The sequence below is a fragment of the Lampetra planeri genome, chromosome 63 (assembly GCF_965212315.1).
Source record: "Lampetra planeri chromosome 63, kcLamPlan1.2.h2, whole genome shotgun sequence".
Classification (NCBI taxonomy): domain Eukaryota; kingdom Metazoa; phylum Chordata; class Hyperoartia; order Petromyzontiformes; family Petromyzontidae; genus Lampetra; species Lampetra planeri.
The window spans coordinates 2511045-2532088 of record NC_136169.1 but is presented as its reverse complement, the minus strand read 5'-3'; the positions used below and the strand labels follow the sequence as shown (position 1 = coordinate 2532088).

Genomic DNA, 21044 nt, shown 5'->3' with positions numbered 1-21044 from the left:
ATTTATGGGAAATGCAAATATGGGATTAGTCACTACTTGTGGAATGCGTAGGAGGTGGGCGGGGGGTTTCAAAGTCATATTATGCCCGTGCATTATGCAGGATTACCAGCATCAAACATCACCTCTCCAGCCACTTGCTCACCGGGGGTCTGTCTCACTGCGAGACACTTCCCCTCTCCACCACAACTCTCCAATCCACATATGACATGGGCCTCCAGTCAGAAAAAACTCAAATTTTGACCCACAGTTTGTGTGTCCATCCCCTTAATCCGTGAAGCAAGATGTCGGAATCAGAATCTTTATGCATAGCTGTCAACCCATATGGTTTGCCCGTGTTCTTGTACAGGGAAATTGAGTTTTCAGGTCCACACGGCATACAGCCGTTTCGATATGGGCAAAAAAACCCGTAATTGTTGTCTGTGTTTCTCCCTTGTGATGGGACTTTGTAGGATGAACGTTGAGATTTAGAAGGGCACGGGGTGACCAATAAGGTCTGACTTCGTCTGTAATAAGGTCGACACCGATAGGTATGTTTATGCTGGAAGAATCCGATGACTTGTAAAGTGCCAGATGTCCAGTAGGGGCAGGCTGGAAGGTCACAACAACAATACAAAATACACAATAGGAGCGCAAAGTATTGGAAAGGTAAGCAAATCGCAAAAAATACAAAACACTAAACTGTTATACTATTGGTTCTTTCGGTAAAGTCACGTAGAAGGGAAATAATAAAATAATAAAAATATCAAACAATCATATTTTATTATTTCCCTTCTATGTGACTTTACCGAAAGAACCAAGAATATGAATCCCTGCAGTCACGAAAGCTTTAAATCAAAACTAAATTGTTACCTGTTCATTTTACCAGGTAAAGCCCACTGAGCAATTCGCTTATTTTTCAGAAGCGACCTGGCCACAAAACATAGCTCAACGAGGTAGCAAGTGAATATAAATAATCTCAACGCATCTCTCTACATGCGGAAAGAAAAAAAAACAGGACCCGTAGAAAAAAAGCCCACAACACCACGGGGAGAGAGACACGCAAACTCCAAATATACAAGAGGCCTCAGGGTTGGGGTCGAACCCCCGACCATCCTGCACACCAGGCGAGAGGGATAACATCTCTCCACCTTCGTGGCTCACAATTAGGCAGCGGCTCAGCTATCGAGTACACGGGCGGCGCAATCGTTACCGGCCCGGAGCGGCCTAGGCGCCAGAGGTCGCAACCGGGTACCCGATACCCGTACCCTACCCGAAACCCGGCTACCCGTACCCGGCCGGGTATGGGTAGCCGTTTGTGACCCTGGTGCGGCCGGGTACGGGTAGGCCGTGAGTCACTGGTGAGTAACTGTTTGTCACTTATTTCCCAACGTCTTGTCTCTTCTCACAATTCAAGTTCCTAGAATCAACCCACCCGCGCCTGCAACATGGCTTCATCCCAGAGGTCGCAATCAGATACCCGATACCCGTACCCTACCCGATACCCGGCCGGGTACGGGTAGGGTACGGCCGGGTACGGGTACCCGTTTGTGACCCTGGTGCGGCCGGGTACGGGTACGGGTAAGGAATCAAAACCCGTTTGCGACCTCTGCTAGTAGGCGCAGATCACCGAATAGTGGCAGGGGAATTGGACAGGGGGACCCAGTTTCGTTCCTTCCTCGCATCAGGGCCTGTGCCCACCACTCTAGGCCGCTGTGTGCGTGCGTTACCATGGTGACGAAGGCCGGGTAGGGGCCGGGATCGTTCTCGTTGACGTAAGGTTTGGGAACTGTCCACTCTCGACGAACGCGGCTCGGGCACCGAGACGACGACGCACCATCCTGAGGACAAATGTGGGGAGCGAGGAAGGACAAACACAGAGAGAGAGAGAGAGACGGACGCACGGATGGAAAGATGGAAAAGCAGGCAAAGCAGGGGCGGTTTCTTCATTAGGGCGATTGGGCGACGCACCACCAATGTCATTCAACCACAGAGTCACGCTAGCCGTCACTGTGCCTCTGGATATAGTCCAATCAGCGTCATGCTACGTTCTGTGGAGTACCGCCTCTTTTTGGGCGATTTCCCTCCAGCTGAGAATCGCCCAGAGTGGTCGCATAGACTTACATTCAAAGATGTTTTTTTTCGAACGGGGGCGCTGCAATGCATTATCTATGGCTTCCGGGCGGGCTCGCCCTAACGTGCTTACGCCATCATACGTAAGCACGTTTCATCCAACAATATAATTTGTCGCCACCTAGTGGAATCTTTAATAAAAGAAACTTGAGTGGTTTGTTTTAATAGTGAGTATAGAAACAAACAAGATGTATTGTAAGAGTCACTTTATTTTTCATTAATATTAAAGAAGTGAAGTTGCCTTTACATGCTTAAGCTGTTAATTTATCCATTGCATGGGTGGACCTTATCCTTATCAATCATCCAGACATTTGCCCCCCCTGAGAGATTTTGCAGGAGCCGCCACTGAGGCAAAGTGAATGGTAAAAAAAAATACAGTGATAGAAAGTGTTACGGATTGGTAGAGAGAGACGGGCAGACAGAGAGGCATAAAGACAGTCAGACGTAGTGCTAGATGTGACATATAGGAAGGTAGAGTGATGGATGGACAGGTAGAGTGACAGAGATAGTGACTGGCAGACGCAGTTATAGCCAGTGAAGAAGACATGAACAGACGCAAAAGATGGCCATAGAGATAGCGTGGCAGGCAGGCAGGTCGCCAGGCTAACACATGCAATGATGCGAAGACAAGAAGGGAGTGTGGCAGTAACTGATGTAAGACAGGCAGACAGAGCTGGTAGATCATTTAGACAGCATCTAAGTCAGGTACTCAGTGAGTGAACGAGGTGACTTCAAATACCCTTTCATGTCCTGTAATAAAATAAAACTATCAGGAAAGGCGGCCCCGCAGGAGTGTGGAATTTCCATCACTGGCCCTGGAGGGCTGTGCATGGGAGATGACCCCCCCCCCCCACACCAAATTCCTGTTCATTTGAGCGAGGAAATTACTTCGACTTTTTTGTCTTTAGAATCAAGATAGCAAACTAACCTGCTTCCATTCCTCCCTTAAAACCACCTCTTCTCCCCTTGCCCATCCTGTTTCTGCTACTCCCCGCCCCCCAGCTATGACCTGACCCCACCCCAAACCCCATCATTACCCCAACCCCCTATCACGACCCCAACCCCCTATCACGACCCCAACCCCCTATCACTACCCCAACCCCTATCACTACCCCAACTCCCTATCAATACCCCTATCACTACACATATCAGTACCCCAAACCCTAATTCACCACTCTCACCTGTTCTCCTGTCACCATAATTACACCACCACTTTTAATAACAACAACCCCAGTTTTCATTATCTCAATGACTATCGTCTTGTGTACGATTTTTATCATTGTGTAGGGGTAATCGTCACTCACCACTCTGTGGGCTGGTAGCTTCCCCTTATCGTCAATAGGGAGCGGAAGCGCTATCACGCCAGGGCTAATGTCCATGGCCCAAGAAGGGGCCAACGACAAACCCTAGCAAACGGATCCTGGGACGCATTCCCCAGGGCCCCGAGAGGAGGGAAACAGGGGATGATGTTTACACCATTGGTACCTCATTTGCCAGTAAAAAATATGATAATTGGGTTTTTACCCTTTTATCTGGCAACAAAACTGACACCTTTTTTACGAGGAGTCATGTTTTCATAGACCACAATACCTGCAGTCATGTTATGTTTTTATTTGCATTATCACTGCAGGTATTGTGGTCTATGCAAACATGACTCCTCGTAAAAAAGGTGTCAGTTTTGTTGCCAGATAAAAGGGTAAAAAAGCAATTATCAGGGGATGATGTTACCTTCCAGAAAGTTCTAGAAGGGAGGCGTGGCTAGGGCGGAGCAAGCCACGAGCCAGTATATAAGCCGGACCTCTCAGAGGTCTGGCTCAGTCATCTGCAAGCTGAACAACGAAGACCTGGGCTGAAGGATAGGACCTTGGACCCCAAGCTCCATTGTCCTTCTAAGGGCCAGAGCTCAGTGTGGCCAGTGGTCAGGACCCACGGACCGGGTACGGTCGGGTCAGATAGCCTCCCCTAGGGCTCCAGCCAGAGGAGGGTACCGGGGTACCCAGTGATAGGGCCCGTATAGTCCGGAGGCCATACCTCCCCAGGTATCGGGTAAGGGGACCGATATACCCTTTATGTTAGGGACTTGTAAGAAAGACAATAAATATCGTGTTGCCTCATCAGAAGTTTATTCCTCAATTTATACCCACTACAACTGGGGTCAGAAGTGGCCAAAAATGGAAACAAGACGAACAACCCGCGTAAGAAGCCCAGAGTGTAGAGACAGTTCGGGTGTGGAGACAGTGCGGGTGCAAGGACAGTGCGTGGACTGGTCACAAAGGGGAACCATCAGGGAAGTTCGGGAATGGGCTAGAAAGTTCGAGAAAGGGGGCGTGGCCGGGAGCGGAGTGAGTCCACGCCGGGGATAAAAGGGGGTGACCGGTGAGGCACGGGGCTGCCATGGGATCGGGGTCATCTGTCTTCACGCCGTCGCTGTCTTCGCATTGTCGCTGTCGTTGCTGTCTTACGTCGTCGCTACTTGCGTGCCAACCCTGGCCCAAGTAACCTGTGTGTCATCCCTGACCAAGTTATCTGCGTGAAGCGCCCTAATTAAGAAATGAAGCAACCCTCTACAGTTCCGGTTGTCAGAATCATCATTACAATTGTAAAGCGCCTTCAAATAAGGCGTTTTTCAGTATAAAAATATATACAACTTAACAATTTTTATTTTACCAGGTAAGGCCCACTGAGCTATATAGCTCTTTTTCAGAAGCGACCTGTCTACAAATGATAAATCAACGAAGTGGCTTATCACGTGGAAATGTATAGCAGCCAAACACTCTAAACGCGTGATGTTGATTCTAAATGTAAAGGGCAAAACCTGAGGACCCGTAAAAAAAGCCAAGCATCCACAGGGAGAGAGAGAGAGACACGCAAACTCCAAATATACAGCAGCAGGCGTCAGGGTTGGAATCGAGCCCACGACTCCCTGTATACCAGGCGAGGTAGTTAACATCTCCGAGCCACCGTGGCGCTGTCCCATGAGATCGAAGTTGATGAGGAATTACCTCGAGGCGGTTGACAACAAACATCGCCGGGGGGGTTGGGTGCGAGAGACGTACCTGAGCGTGGCACCGCACAAGAACCCGCGCTGCACTCCTCCACGTTTTGCCACCGTGAATGCCGCGCGCCCTCACGGCCACGTGAAGTTCCGACCCCGCGGCCAGGGTCAGAGGTCGTGACGTCGTGAGCACCCCGCGAGAGGTCACGTGCAGAGAGCGCGGCCTCACTGCGAACGTCGGCGCCGGCATGCCGCCGCACGATCGGAACGGGACTGCAGGCCGAAGAGAGACGGAGAGAGAGGGTCCACAGTTGGGCTCTTGGGTCAGGTCACGCAAAGATGTGGCCAAAGTTTGTTCGTGAGGTCCTCCACCACTCGACGTAGCTGAGCGAGTGAATTGTTCACGGGCAGGAGCGTTCAACACGCCAATTATGGTTTCGGTTCGCTCGTGAGTTTAAGAACAATTCTCAAAATCTAATTTGGCGATTAGCCACAAACCGGCTCGCTTCAAACTGTGCAAAGCATCTTCAGGAGCATCCAGGAAGTCGGAATAACGGCGTCACCTGACCCAGATTCTTACATAGGGGAGATGATATCACGCGAACCACCAATCACATTTAAAACTAGCGTTCAACTATTATATATTTCATTCTACCTGGACATGCCGGCGGTACGATGTCACTCGGCTAGCCTGGGAACCCCTGGGAATTCCCCAGGAAGAGCTAGAGTCTGTGTATAGTAATGTATAGTAGTGCATAGTAGTGTATAGTGTCGTGGTGCTGGAGTCAGTCGCCAAAGAGAGGTCTGAACGCCATACTCAACATGCTGCCACCGCAACCCTCAGGTCTGGAATTTTAGGCAAATTAGGGTTACAAAACACTGATTTTGTTTGTGTGCAGTTCACCGATGACTCTGGCTTAGGTCCATACACTTGAGAACCCGTTATAAGCTTGGTACCGCAGCTACCTGGATGTAAACCTCGGTGGTTCAGGAGTCAAGAGCGCTGAGCTAGCACCACTGAGGTCCTGGGTTCGAATCCAAGTTTCAGCTACCGCCTGTAATTAAACTGTGATTACACTTTTTGGTGTGTTAGTTTGTTGTCCTTTCCCCTGCACCTCCGATTAGCACGGCTGGCTACGTACGGCGCGTAAGAAGTTCAACATACATGGACTCACACAGAGACCCATAGACTCACCACACAGAGACCCATAGACTCACACAAAGACCCATAGACTCACCACACAGAGACCCATAGACTCACACAGAGACCCATAGACTCACACAGAGACCCATAGACTCACAGAGAGCCATAGACTCAAACAGAGACCCATAGGCTCACACAGAGACCCATAGACTCACACAAAGACCCATAGACTCACCACACAGAGACCCATAGACTCACACAGAAACCCATAGACTCACACAGAGAGCCATAGACTCAAACAGAGACCAATAAGCTCACACAGAGACCCATAGACTCACACAGAGACCCATAGACTCACACAGAGACCCATAGACTCACACAGAGACCCATATATTTGGGTAGCGAGTAACCGACCGTGGCTTGCTCGCAGTGACTTGCATAGAGACCAATATATTTGCATAGAGACACAATGACTGCATAACCTAAGTTGTGGTAAGACGAGAGCTTTGCCAGTGTAATGGATTAATGTCTCGGCAGATCACCAATGACATAAAAAAACGACCACGCAATATGTCTTTTTTTATCCAGACTAAATTCCAGCGGTGACGTTTGACCTATGCCAAACACTCTGTGCATAGGAGGTAAGCCCACAGTGTGGGGACAACCATAGGTCTCTGCTGAGAGTCACTTAAGAAATAGTCCTGTGATCCTCTTCCATCGAATCCCACGTGGCAGGATTATTGAGTCATACAGCTATCGAGATTCATCACGACGAAGGCCATTCGCATCCTTCGCCTATATCTGTCCCGCCGCGTGAAACATCTCAAGTATTTTTTGACGCGTCCAATCAGTCACACGGGCCTTCTACAAGTGCATCATTTCAGCAAGATTTGTTCGACACCAAAGCAAACTGGACTGGTTTTGACATTCCGCGCGTCATTGACAGAGCCAGGCTTGCTTGAAACAATGCTGGTGAATTGCCAGACGACTATATCCAAGGGATAAGACGTGAATGCTCGTTTAACATTAAACTATGTTAAGGTTGGAAATAATAAAATAATAAAAATAAAACATAATAAAATTATTCTCAAGACGTTTCGGCCACAACGCAAGCAGCGTCAGACACTGTCTCCTCGACAGACCTGGTCTTCACCTGAGGACGGCTGCTTGCGTTGTGGCCGAAACGTCGTGAGAATTATTTTATTATGTTTTATTATTTTATTATTTCCATTCTACGTGACTTTACCGAAAGAACCAAGAAGATGAATCCCTGCAGTCACGAAAGCTTTAAATCGAAATATGTTAAGGTTAAGATGTTCTCGTGGCTTCCCCTTGCTTTACGCTAGTGTTCTTGTTTTTTTGTGGCACCATAACTGGATGCAGTTGAACATCATGCCGAGGATAGAGTGTCGTTAATTCGAATAAAAGTTCTTAGGAAAATCGAGAGCATGAGTGCACGTGTTTTATACCCATTCCAAACAATCATACTCACCTTCTCACAACCAGGATAATAAGAAGCTCAACATACATACGGTATATATATGTATTATAGAAATGCATGGAGGTGCAGTGATGGCATTTGACGTTCAAATGAGGAACACGTGACGGATACCATCCAAGCACAGCCAATTACAATATAGGAACGGGTACATCGTTTTGGGAAGCATGTTTCGTGTGATACTGCGATTGACACAAAAATCACCACACCCGTCAATAACACTGGACCATAGAACAGGCAGTGACCCAACTCAGGTGACTGGGTTTCAAAGTGCTGTGCGCTAATCACGCACCACTACTCCCCAGATGCGTATGCACATGCACAGAAACGCACAGAGACCAAGATGCCCCGTATAGCCTTTTTGAGAGGATTGTTTGTTGGGGGAAAGTGCTGTTTGCGAGCACCTATGGAGGACGGCACGGCACGCGAAGGGGTGTTACCCCAGTTGTGATGTGTTAGACGATCCAATGGGTTATTCGTTGAAGGCTGAGTCAACCTAAGGGAGGCCCTGGACCGGAGCAGATGTTCATTATTCATGTTGCCCATGCACGAAGAACGTTCTCGGATCGCCGGGTTCATAGCACAGCGCGCTAACCACCACACTACCTCCCGACAAAGACAAAGATCCCCCGTATAGCCTTAACAGACGATTGGGGCAAGTGCTGTTCGCGAGCACCTATGAAGGCCGGTACGGCACACGAGGGGGTGGGTGGCCAGCACCACGCCAGGCCACCTTTGTCTCCCCAGTGGCGATGTTTATGCACCGCACCAGGTACTCATTTTAGGCTGAGTCGACCTAGGGGATATTCGTCACTGGTGTTGGCCGTGAGCGGGAATCGAACTCGGGTCGCCGGATTCGTAGCGCACCAATCCCAATACCCGCCATTCGCAACTAAGTGACGGTGACGTCACCACGGCGTCTGCGCCAGGCCAGGTGCACCTTGAGGCCACGTGACACCACCACTCCCCCACACTCATACTCACATTGCATTTTCGCCCAAAGGCCCTGCACACGTAGGCAGGGCAATAATATGCGAGAACGCTGCCGGCAATGTGGGCACGAGTGAGCACGTCGTGAACGCGGCACGGTACACAACACCGCGTTCTAAATACTAATGAGATGAGGTCTTTTAGAAATTCTCGGCAGTTCTTGCGATCGAGCGAGCCCAACTTTTTTGCCGATGAAGATGATGAATGTTTGCGTGTGTCGAACCACAACGCCGGCTGCAGTTGTGTACGCCCAGGAGGCTCTGTGTGTGTGCCTGATGGAATGTGTAAAATACATTTTTTTTTTTATCTTTGGAGAGACAACAGTAATGTTCAAGGAGGCGTTTTGACCGATGGTTCAATTTGTCACATTTCCCGCGATGATAATCATTGTCCGTGATGGATTACCTCTTGGCTCACGCTGTAAAGACGTTACCCCGGATGAATGACGGTATAATGTCGAAGTGCCGTATAATGCCATTCATAAATAATGCCATTAACACTGCTCTACAGCCAAAATGCTTCCGAAATAAACGTCGTCCAACATTACTAATTCTGGGTCACTGAGAATTTATATTATGCTTGAAATTGTTGATTGGCTCCAGTTTTCAAGATATGCTACTGGGTCAGTATATAGTTAGACTGATGGCCTTAATCTAAGTTGTCTTGTGGTTGTTGTTGGTTGTTTGACTTGCATCCCACTGGGATTTTTGCACACAGCGTTTGTGTACGGTGTTTTTCTGCAATATTTTGATGTCTTTTCTTGGTTTTTCTGTTTGCACTTAGTCACATAGTCACTTTAAGATATTTTTGTTCATGTTTTTGTTATTTGTTTGTTGCGGTTGCACCCGATTCAAGAGCCGAATGGCTCACAGAGCTATACCTAATAAATGAACTTGAACTTGAACTATACGACCCTTGACTTGGGAATGGCAGAGGATAAGTGAGTTATAAAGGTGTAGTGCGTTGTACAGAGGCACACGCTGGAGTTGGAGGCTACACGTTTATTTCAACACCCCAACAGGGCTAACTACATAAGCGTACACGGCTTCAACATCTCAGTGACATATTCTTAGGTTTTTTCGGTAAAGTCACGTAGGTAAAAAATTCAAATTAATAAAAGTAAAATAAAAATAAAATAAAAATCACGACGTTTCAGAAGCAACACAAGCTTCCGTCTTCAGGTGGAACCGTCACAGCACGATAGCTGCATCTGAAGACGGAAGCTTGTGTTGCTTCTGAAACGTCGTGATTTTTATTTTATTTTTTATTTTACTTTTATTAATTTTATTTTTTTACCTACGTGACTTTACCGAAAAAACCTAAGAATATGAATCCTTGCAGTCACAAAAGCTTCAAATCTAGAATCTCAGTGACAACTACACGATTACCTACGTGAGCAGCGGACTAACTCCATGAACGGGTCAGTCAGCGTCCACGCTGCCTGACCCACGATGCCGAGCGAAGACCGAAGACCCGGAGACGACGACGAGACGCGGGACCCCAGGATGATTTCACAGACGAGCCTCGAACACACTCCGGACTGCCCCTTTATGCTCCTGAGTGTGGCCTTGCTCCCCCTTCGAGACCTTTCCCGAAGGATCTCGACGGAGCGTCACGTGTCCCTCAAGCCTCGCTTGCCCCCCCCCCCCTCACTACCCTGTCCCGGTCACGTGCCCTCTCGGGTTCACCCAGACTACCATGTCCTAACTTGCCCTCTCTCAGGCCGCCACCAGGACTATGCCCCCCAGGGCCCGGCTCGCATGCCGTACTCACTCTGGCCCCAGACGCACAGTAGAACTCTTAGGACAGTGCCTGGCGCTACCACCATGGTGACACCCTTAACGTCACTACGAAGGGAAGGGATCTCAATTTAAACCAGAAATTACTAAAATACATCTTTGACTGGATCTATGAATAAATCTATGACCGGGTTTGGACAGTACAGTGGTACTCCGGAGATCCAACTTAATTCGTTCCAGAAGGCCATTCGAACACCGATTTGTTCGAACACCGAATTAATTTTCCCCATAAGAATGAATGTAAATGGCATTAATTGGTTCCAGACACAAGAAATCTCTCATTATAAAGCATTTTTACACGAAGTTTACAGGAATTACATGCATAAAATCATACAAAAAACAAGAAACACAATAAATAAATGGAATAAATTGATAAATATATGGAATAAATGAAATAAATGAACATTGAACTTCACTTTACCTGTAGTAAGGAGAGCTGATGACTTGAGTAGAAGGTGGTGAGAAGGAGGAGGTGGTAAAACCTTTGCCCGGGCAAACGTCATGCATGCTGGCCATGCGAGTCTCAGCCATACAGCTTCTTTCAAGTCGTGATTGCCCGTTCGACCTCCGAATTTCGTTTGGTTTGGAAATATCTTTCGAACACCGATTTGTTCGAGTTCTGATGCGTTATATCTCCGAGGTTCTACTGTACTTGCTTTTTGAGCAAAACAATGAATGATGCAATCTGAACCTGGGATTGCATCAGACATGATATTATTCCTAGAAGGCATTGGTAATGCAATAATAACTAGGCTTACATCCCTCTGCTGAAAAAAATATCCCTATATAAGCTCTAGAAATTATCCAGTGCCGTGCTCTCTTATTTGTCAGTGTTTGATTTTGTAACGGAACACATTTCTGTTTTGCCAAAGTGAGCAGAAATGCCTCGTACTTGTGTGAACAAAGCTGATAACTTCTGCTATGTTTGTGGTGAAGTGGATTTTGCATCACAAAGGCGCAATATAACCACTGTGGTTAAGAAAGCCTACCACCTTAATATTGGCTGCAAAATTTGAGATCAGGACAAGATGTGGGCCCCACACATATGCTGCAACACTTGTGCAACAAATCTTTGCCAGTGGTTGAACAGGAAAAGGAAATGCATGCCTTTTGCAGTGCCAATGATTTGGAGAAAGCCAACAGATCATATCAGCAATTGTTATCACTGCATGGTGCCTCAAGTTGGGGAAGGTGTGTCAAAGAATAAATCATGGACTGTGCATTATCAAAACATTCCATCAGCTATTCGCCCAGTACCCCACGGAGAAGGACTGCCGGTTCATGATGCACCAGAATCATTCTCACTTGAGTCAGATGAGGAAGAGGATGAAACTTCTGGTCCTGAACCATCAAGGTCACATGACCCAGATGTTCTCCCATCCTCCTCCTCTGAACCACACCTCATAACGCAAGGTGAACTGAAAGACCTTGTCAGGGATTTGGAACTTCCCAAAAGTAAGGCAGAGCTGTTGGGCTCCAGACTTCAGCAGTGGAATCTCCTGGCAGGTGATGTGAGGGTTTTATGTTCCATGACCATCAAAAAGATCTTGTCCCACTCTCCTTCATGGAAGGTGATCTTGTAGCATGCAACAACATCGATGGTGGTATAGCAGCCCTCACCATCGTTACTGATCCAGACGAGTGGAGACTGTTCATTGATTAATCGAAGATGAATCTTAAAGCTGTTTTGCTTCATAATGGCAATGTTTCGCCATAAATTCCAGTAGGTCATGCAGTCCATATGAAGGAAACCTATGACATCATGAAACAACTTTTGAGGTGCATAAACTATTACCAACATCAGTGGCAGCTTTGTGGCGATTTGAAGGTTGTTGCTCTATTGCTTGGTCTGCAGACTGGATACACAAAGTACTGATGTTTTCTCTGCGACTGGGATAGTCGTGCGAGAGATTCCCACTACATCAAGATAGATTGGCCAATCTGACAGTCATTGGAGCCTGGGACGAAAAGTGTTCAGCATCCACCACTTGTTGAATCAAGGAAGATGTTGTTACCACCCTTACACATCAAGCTGGGTCTGATGAAGAACTTTGTCAAAGCCATGGACAAAACACAAGCAGCTTTCAAGTACCTCCGTGGAAATGTTCCAAGGTTAAGTGAAGCTAAGATAAAGGAAGGTGTCTTTGTTGGTCATCAGATTCGTGAACTTATTGGAGATTATGCATTTGACAGTGCACTTCGTGGCAAGGAAAAAAAGACGGCATGGAAAGCCTTCCAGTTAGTGGCAACACATTTTCTCGGAAACAACAAGGCAGACAACTACAGGGAGTTGGTGGAAAACCTCCTCAAGGCATATAAAAGCCTTGGTTGCAACATGTCACTAAAGATAACAAATTTGCACTCTCATCTCGATTTTTTCCCACAAAACTGCGGAGTAATGAGCGACGAGCATGGCGAGCGATGTCACCGGGACATTGCGACAATGGAGAAACGCTATCAGGGCAAATGGAGCCCCATCAATGCTTGCAGACTATTGCTGGAGAGTGACAAGAGATGCTCCATTTAATGAATTCAAGAGACACGCCAAGAAGTGCCGAGTAGACACTGAATAAGGACTAAACTATGTACTTATATATACATAATAGTGTTTGGCCTTTTGCTTCATAATAAATTGTATTTATATAACCCCTTTGCTGATTTTTTAAGTGTTACATGAACAGCACAGGTGACATGTTATCATGTAAATCAACCATAAACACATTAAAAGACCTAGGTTTACAACTTATGAGTAAAACTCTATCTACACAATATACATAGACGTAAAATGTCAAAACTTTAATATCTTAGGAACAGTAGCAAATCAGTTGTTTTAATTGTCATATTTGAATTCAGCACATCAAACTCCACATTTCATCTCTGAAGCAGACGACGTCTAAAAAATGTATATCTCTGTTATTTGCCCAGGAAAAGCCTCACTAGGTCTCAAATTTCTACTGGACATCTATAAAACTACTGGACATCTGTCAACAAAAGCTTTGTAATTCATCGGATTCCTCCAGTATAAATACATATTCTGATATAGTAGTAGGGTTTTACCCTTTTAAACTGGTGCAAAACTGACACCTTTATTCAAGGCATCATGTTTGCAATGACCACAACACAAGTAGTCAAAAAAGCAAACAAAAAGAAGCAACTCTGATAATGATAATAATATGCACTGTCCTTGAAGTTGATTGGTCCACACCCGAGACGGCTTTCTTTAGAGCCTAGTCCCCATTGGTGTTGGACCAGATGGACCAATCAACTTCAAGGACAGTGCATATTATTATCATTATCAGAGTTGCTTCTTTTTGTTTGCTTTTTTGACTACTTGTGTTGTGATCATTGCAAACATGATGCCTTTGTACCAGTTTAAAAGGGTAAAAACCTACTACTATAATTTGCCACTGGTAAAAGAGATCTCATAGTGTAAACATATTCTGATTTTCAGCAGGTGATAACTCAGACTGCCGTGACAGCTAGAACTCAACACATTTAATAATAGCCCCACGGCCATACATGGGAACTAAACTATATAATAGGTGACGATTCAAGCAATACGCCTTGTTTTCATCTGAGAAAGATGCGTGATGCTTGATTAATGTTTTAGAGTTCTGGTTATCTGTGATTGTGCATCACTGGCAACACAAGATCACATGTGTTTATTTTTGTACTGTGACCGCAATGGGTAGATAAATCACCGTCATTCGACTTCCCCAACGAGCTAGAATCAATTCAACAGAAGGCTCAAGGGTAGTTTATTTAATTTGAATTAGCTACAAACAATGACCCGTGTCCATTTCCGTGGTGGCACGGCCGTGCAGTTGCCCATTCGCCGCTTGTTGCAGAGGTTCGTGGTTCGAATCCAACAGGCCACCCCGGTTATTACTGCAGTGTGTGCTGTGTTAACGATACAATTGTTGATTAATAAAAAAAATATTTGGTCAGATCATGTAGCTAAAAATGCGACTGTATGGATAGTAGATGTGAAACATCCTCCCCGATGTCATTCGCCCACCCCCTCCCAATCTTGTAGACTAATGACCACTTGCAGACCAGCGCTAAATCACTTGTGCAGCACAGGGACCAGCTGTCAATGGGGGGATTTCCTCCTGTTCAAATGCGTTCACGTGAGATGTAGGTCGCTTATCGCGTGCGACGGCGCTCGGAGATGCCCCGGGTTAATGGGGGACGGGAGGGGGGAGGGTGCGGGCTCTATCAAACACGAAGTCGGGTATCGATCGCCCCGGTAGATTTTCTGTCCGTACCACGTGTGTTGTTGGGTATGATGTCACGTGGTTTTGCTCCACATACTGGGGGCTTCTTTCCAGTACTGAAGCCCACTCCATGACCAGTTGCTGGCCCATGACTTTGCTGATGAAGCTTTGTCTGTTGCCATTCGCTCCACATACTGGGAGCTTCTTTCAGGTACTGAAGTCCACTGTAGGACCAGCTCCTGGCCCATGACTTCGCTGATGAAGGTTTGTCTGTCGCCATTCGCTCCACATACTGGGAGCTTCTTTCAGGTACTGAAGCCCACTCCAGGACCAGTTGCTGGCCCATGACTTCGCTGACAAAGCTTTGTCTGTCGCCGTTCGCTCCACATACTGGGAGCTTCTTTCAGGTACGGAAGTCCACTCCAGGACCAGTTGCTGGCCCATGACTTCGCTGATGAAGCTTTGTCTGTCGCCATTCGCTCCACATACTGGGAGTTTCTTTCAGGTACTGAAGTCCACTCCAGGACCAGCTCCTGACCCATGACTTCACCGACGAAGCTTTGGCTGAAGCTCTGTGATAGACGATGACCACCGGTCATCATCAAATCCCGTGACATGTCCCAGCCAAGCCCACTGGCTTTTTTTTTCAAAGTCAAAATCCTGCGTCTACTTTGTTCCAGTTTATTTTTCAATGTTCAATAGTTCTGATCCGTATGGCATAGAAGGTGGCATATCCTGGTTCAACTTTTTAAAGGAGGGTCCTGCTAAGTGTTTACGGGAGGGAGAAGGCAAGGTACATATGTGGAGTAATTTGCAGGTATATTTTTCATCATTGGGATATTTTGGTCAAAACCAGTTGTGTTGTTGTTGTTGTTTATAGCATATGGGAGGAAACCCCATGCAGAACAGACGAGAGAGAGACAACACACAAACTCCACACGCAGAACGGTGCCCGAGTCGGTTAATCGAACATAGGGCTCCATGCCGTGATACACGAGTGTTTAAACCACCCCGGCCGTCGAAGAAGGACCAGTCACGCGTCTCATGGTGTCGATCATGATCACAGCATCAGAGTTTGTGGCGAGATTAATGAATGTTGCTGCTCGTGTTGTCTCCCCTTTGTGACTGATGTAGTCCTTGAAAGATGACGTCATAGAAGGCTGCTTGCTCTGAGCACTGGATTTTTTGTCTAATGAAGTGATAAAAGGTAGGTTTTTAAAAAGCGTGTTTTTTTTGTATATATATCTTTTTTTTGGAAGCCAATCGTTTCTGAACTGACACTATATCAACTCGCTACACTTGAGAGTCTGGTTTTACCGTGGGTCGCGGTGTAAAGCAATCGATGTCAACCGAGACGGTCAGCGGTTGCCAGCACAGTGTGTACTGACGCGGCATTTAGCCGTGTGAACCACAACCGAACGTGGACCTCACATGACCGTCGTAGTTACCATTTTATTTATCCGGCCAGGCGGCTCAGAAGTACGGCGAATGGCTCGCAAGTGGAAGTATGCAAGTTCTAGTCCTGGTTGTGAGGGGGGGGGGGTGACTTAGCCCATCATTACTCCATGGTCGTTAAAACAAGTACCACCTTCTTTGTGGGGAATCCCAAAAGTGATTGTCCTATGGGAGAAAAAAAACGTGCCCCCGCCATAGGAATGTGGAATTTCCACCACTGGCTCTGCAGGGCTGTAAAGAGGAGATGAACACTATTCACTTCAATGGGTTACTGAGTGAGAGAGTAGGTATGTGAGTGAATGAGTGGGTGAGCGAGTGAGTTGATGTAACCTTTAGTGTAGAGGGTGGTGGTGGTTGAACAGTCAGTCTGGCAGACCGAGGCCTCAATAAGGAATCAATGAGTGCAGTTCACTGGAACAGTCACCGTAGTAGTAGTAGCAATATAAGTGTGATATCCAGACAACACTGCACAGATGGATGCAGTAATCCATGTACTGCAGTCTCCTTGCCAAGCCATAGTCCGATGTGTTCTTTTTGGTTAGTTTCACAAATCTGTGGGAACCACCACGCCCGCCCACGTCGGACATTATTTGTTGGCAGCCTTACACACGCGTCCCACCGCAGAAAATTACTTATTTGAGTTTTTCAAGTGAACAGTCACGTGCTGCGAGCAGCTGTAATTTGCACGCTTAATTGTGATCGCACGCGCTGCCGAAGGCTATGCACTCGGCGGTTTTTTTTTTGTTTAATATTTTTCGTTATTGTAATAACAATTAATGATGTAATAATAAATTAAGTTCACGTGAATGCGGTGTTCTTGGAAGAAGCTGTGACCCAGCCACTTCTTCGGAGATGAGGGCACCGAAGTGTTTTTTTGAAGGCGAAACGCCGTGCGAGGCTACAAGAGTTGGCGTCTGCATTTCTGTGCCAAACATGGAGCGTTCGGAAACCTACGAGCCAACCGAGCAGTGTTTTGTGTAACAAGCCATCGCTAAAATCACAACTAAAATCTACAAGACATCCTCTTCGGAGGCCGCTCGAAAGAAGAAAAATGCGTGGCTTACCAAGGTGTTCGAAAAACCTATTGGTCACTCGGCTGAGCCCAGCGGCTATAAGGGGGAATGCACCACACTGGTTCCGTCATTGGTTCGTGAAGAGGTCAAGGTTCAAAGTGCACGCATCACCCAGCACCCGATTGTTAGCCACCATCGAATTCAATTCCCACAGGGTTCACAGCTAGGCGTGCCGACCACAGCTACAGCGTGTTTAATTAAAAACGTTGTTGTGTGTTGCTTATATTGTAATTTATTTGGGCATTACGTTCCCACCTTCCCTGAGGTACGATGACGCTTTTGTTTGCATATCCCTCCCAGCCAAGAAGGCACTCCTCGTGTTTTTCGCCTCATAAATGACATCATGCCCCGAATCTGGTTTTCACTATGATCCCATCATTTCGATCGGGCGCTCTTTGCTCGTGACGTGTGATTAATCCAGCGGAGTTTGTTTAACCAACTTGACTTTGCCGATGAGATCCGGTAGGTCGAAACCGGTTCCAGAGTTGGCTTGCTTAAAAACTAACATCGATAATACTGGTCTGAAAAGCCTGATATTTTACAAAAAATATGTGTGTGTTTATGGGAGGAGACTAGTTACCAACTGCCCGGGTTTGACCTAAACAGTTCGGGTATTAGCAGTTGCGTTCGGGTGACAGGAATGATTTTTTACCAAGATCTGGGGGTTTGGGTTGAACTTTATTACTGTAAAAACACTGCACAGGTCTAGACTGATTGGCAAATATTGCTGTGGTTTGGTTTGTGGAAAAGGTGAAACACCCCACTCCTCACTCAGTCACCCACTCATCCACGGACTCTTTACATAAAAATGCCACTTAGTAACTCACTGACTCACTCACCCACTCAACCTCCCACGCACCCTATGGGTTCCACCTCTCCAGAGTTTCATTCTCCTGGACAATTTCCGAATGGGAATTCAGCATTCGGGTGTCAGGAAAAAACTTTCACTGAGATCCGGTAGCGACATCGCATGGGGTAAATGTATCATAAGGCGAACACTGGTCACCTTTTGGCGTTATCTGGTCTGGCACTCGTGAGACTAGGCCATAAAAATGGCTGCTGTCTCTAGTGTCGGCTAATCGGTTTCAAAGACAATGCATGAATTATCAGAGCATGTTTGCATGCTAACCACAAGCACGCGTGGTTATTGCAGACTTCAATCCTTGCAACAGCTATCTCTTTAGTGTTTAAACATCTGAACACCTCCTGTTTTTTTTGCCAGAAAGTGTAAAACCTATTCGAATTTTCCATACTTTGATACTGGCAAAAACGGTCCCATGATATGGGCGTGGGTGTGTTTGGTCTGTCGAAAAAGTGGCAGTCCTAGTCTGGAGACCGAATGATTTTTTCCCTACAACAGTGGATCTCAGAGTGTGGGCCACGGTACCACCGGTGGTCTCCGATGGTCCTAATGGTTAGCGGTCCCCAACCCTCTTTGGCACCAGGGACCGGTTTCGTGGAAGACAATTTTTTCACGGACCTGGGGGGGGGGGGGGGTCATCATTAGGTCTTTCCCCCTTTTCAAAGAAGCTCTCCAGCGATTTATTTTTATTTTTATTATTTTATTACTTCCCTTCTATGTGACGTTACCGAAAGAACCAAGAAGACTCTCCAGCGATGTTTGTTTTTTACTCATATTGGCTAGGGTCAGCAGCTTGTGGGCTTAGCAAGACTGTGACTGAGACAAGTGCGCAGTGCGGGAAAGAGGCGTGGACGGAAGTGGTGAATAATAAAACAATGGGGGCGGGTCACTCGCGGACTCACCGCTCTCACCTCCTGCTGCTGTACGGCCCGGTTCCTAACAGGCCACGGACCGGTACCGGTCCGCGGCCCAGGGGTTGGGGACCCCTGGCCTAGGTGGTCCCACCAGTGGCCGTGATGCTGGGTTGATTCGGAAAAACGATGACAACGTTTATTATTCCTTTTGTTTGAGCCGTGAATTAATATTTTTCTCACGATATGAAAAAAATATGAAGCTAGCTAACCAGCCTAACCCTAAAAACGTAATGCGGCGTCAAACAAAAAAAGGAATGCTGCGGTAATATAAAAGTGTTGTATGGGTACTGCTATTTAGAGAGATAAGTGAATGCTTTCGTCACCAGGGGTGGGGGTTTGGGTGAGGGGTGGGGGGAGTTGTGTGGTCCGCAGAATGTTTGCATTCCCTGAGCGGTCCATGGGGCCTAAAAGTTTGAGAAACACCGCCTCCATTATCACCCATGGGGTTAGACTTACGGGTGGGGACCCATTATGCATGGATTAGTATCCATTATCCATGGGTTATCCATTATCCAAGGGTTATTATCCATTACCCGTGGGTTATTAACCATTATCCATTGCTTTAGATTCAGGGTAAGGAACCATTATCCATGGATTATCCATTTTGCATGGGTTACTATCCATTATCTATGGATTTAGACTCACGGGTGAGGATCCATGTTCCATTATCCATGGGTTATCCATTATCCATGGGTTATTATCCATGATCCATGGGTTATCCATTATCTATGGGTTATTATCCATTATCCATGGGGTATTATCCATTATCCATGGGTTATCCATTATCTATGGGTTATTATCCATTATCCATGGGTTATTATCCATTATCCATGGGTTATCCATTATCTATGGGTTATTATCCATTATCCATGGGTTATCCATTATATATGGGTTATCCACAATGTGTTCTTCATTATCCAAAGGTTATAGACTCACGGGTGAGGAGGCATTATTTATTATACATGAGTTATCCATTATCTATGGGTTATTATTCATTATCCATCGGTTATCCATTATCTATGGGTTATTATCCATTATCCATCGGTTATCCATTATCTATGGGTTAGTATCCATTATCCATAGGTTATCCATTATCTATGGGTTATCCACCATGTGTTCTTCATTATCCAAAGGTTATAGACTCACGGGTGAGGATCACGTGGCCCGACGGAACACGCTTCGGGATGTCCGCACAGACGTGGCCCACGGCGAATCCCGGCCGGCAGCCGCCATCACGTGACGAGGCCTGCTGAGTGACGTCAGCAGAGGTTGTGGATCAGAGAAATGGACAGTGTACGGCAAAACAGAATTTACTCTTTGCATAACTTGTATCATAATAGAGGGGTTTTTCCCCTTTTTTATGGCAACAAAACTGACACTTTTTACAAGGAATCATGTGTGCATTAACCACAATACTTGTGGTCAAAATGCAAACAAAAATACTCTGATAGTATATGCATTGTCCTTGAAACTGATTGGTCCACACCAGAGACTGCTTTCTTTTGAGCCACGTCTCAATTGGTGCTCGACCAGATGACGCCAAAATGCGTACAGCTCAAAGACAACGCACTATGAAAGTAATGAGGGCTCGAGGTGAACATCTACATCATTAGACCTCCTTTGCCAGTACGAAAATATAATCATAGGGGTTTCCCCCTTTCTTTCTGGCAACAAAATAAAAGAAACTCTGATAATATATGCATTGTCCTTGAAGAGTTTAACGTGCCAGCTGTTATTGTTTTTGGCTTACTCGCCGGTGAGTTACTTGGAGAACAATTATCACCACCTAATTCGGTGGTGAGATACGCGACGTTTAACTTTAAGTCGGCGATACGTGTTCACAAATAGCGACTGTGTGTGAGTGGCACGAGGGAATCCGTTGCGGCTATGAAGCAAAAGCCAGCAGTCAATCATCACCCTGTTTCAGAGAACAGCCCAGGATGAGTATGTTGTCACGGAACGACATCTGCAGTCACCTTCAGCTCTCA

At 46.5% G+C, this 21044-nt stretch overlaps 1 protein-coding gene across 1 annotated transcript in view; it reads right to left on the bottom strand.

Moving 5' to 3' along the window:
- The window catches only part of LOC144736851 (cadherin-13-like), a 52212-nt gene that overhangs the window by 24812 nt on the left and 6356 nt on the right, over window positions 1–21044 (bottom strand). Inside the window, exons 2-4 of the mRNA XM_078619501.1 lie at window positions 20203–20305; window positions 5166–5377; window positions 1707–1817 (exon numbers count right to left, since the gene is read on the bottom strand). Of these exons, the coding sequence (XP_078475627.1) occupies window positions 1707–1817; window positions 5166–5377; window positions 20203–20305 (426 nt within the window). The remainder of the gene's footprint in view (window positions 1–1706; window positions 1818–5165; window positions 5378–20202; window positions 20306–21044) is intronic.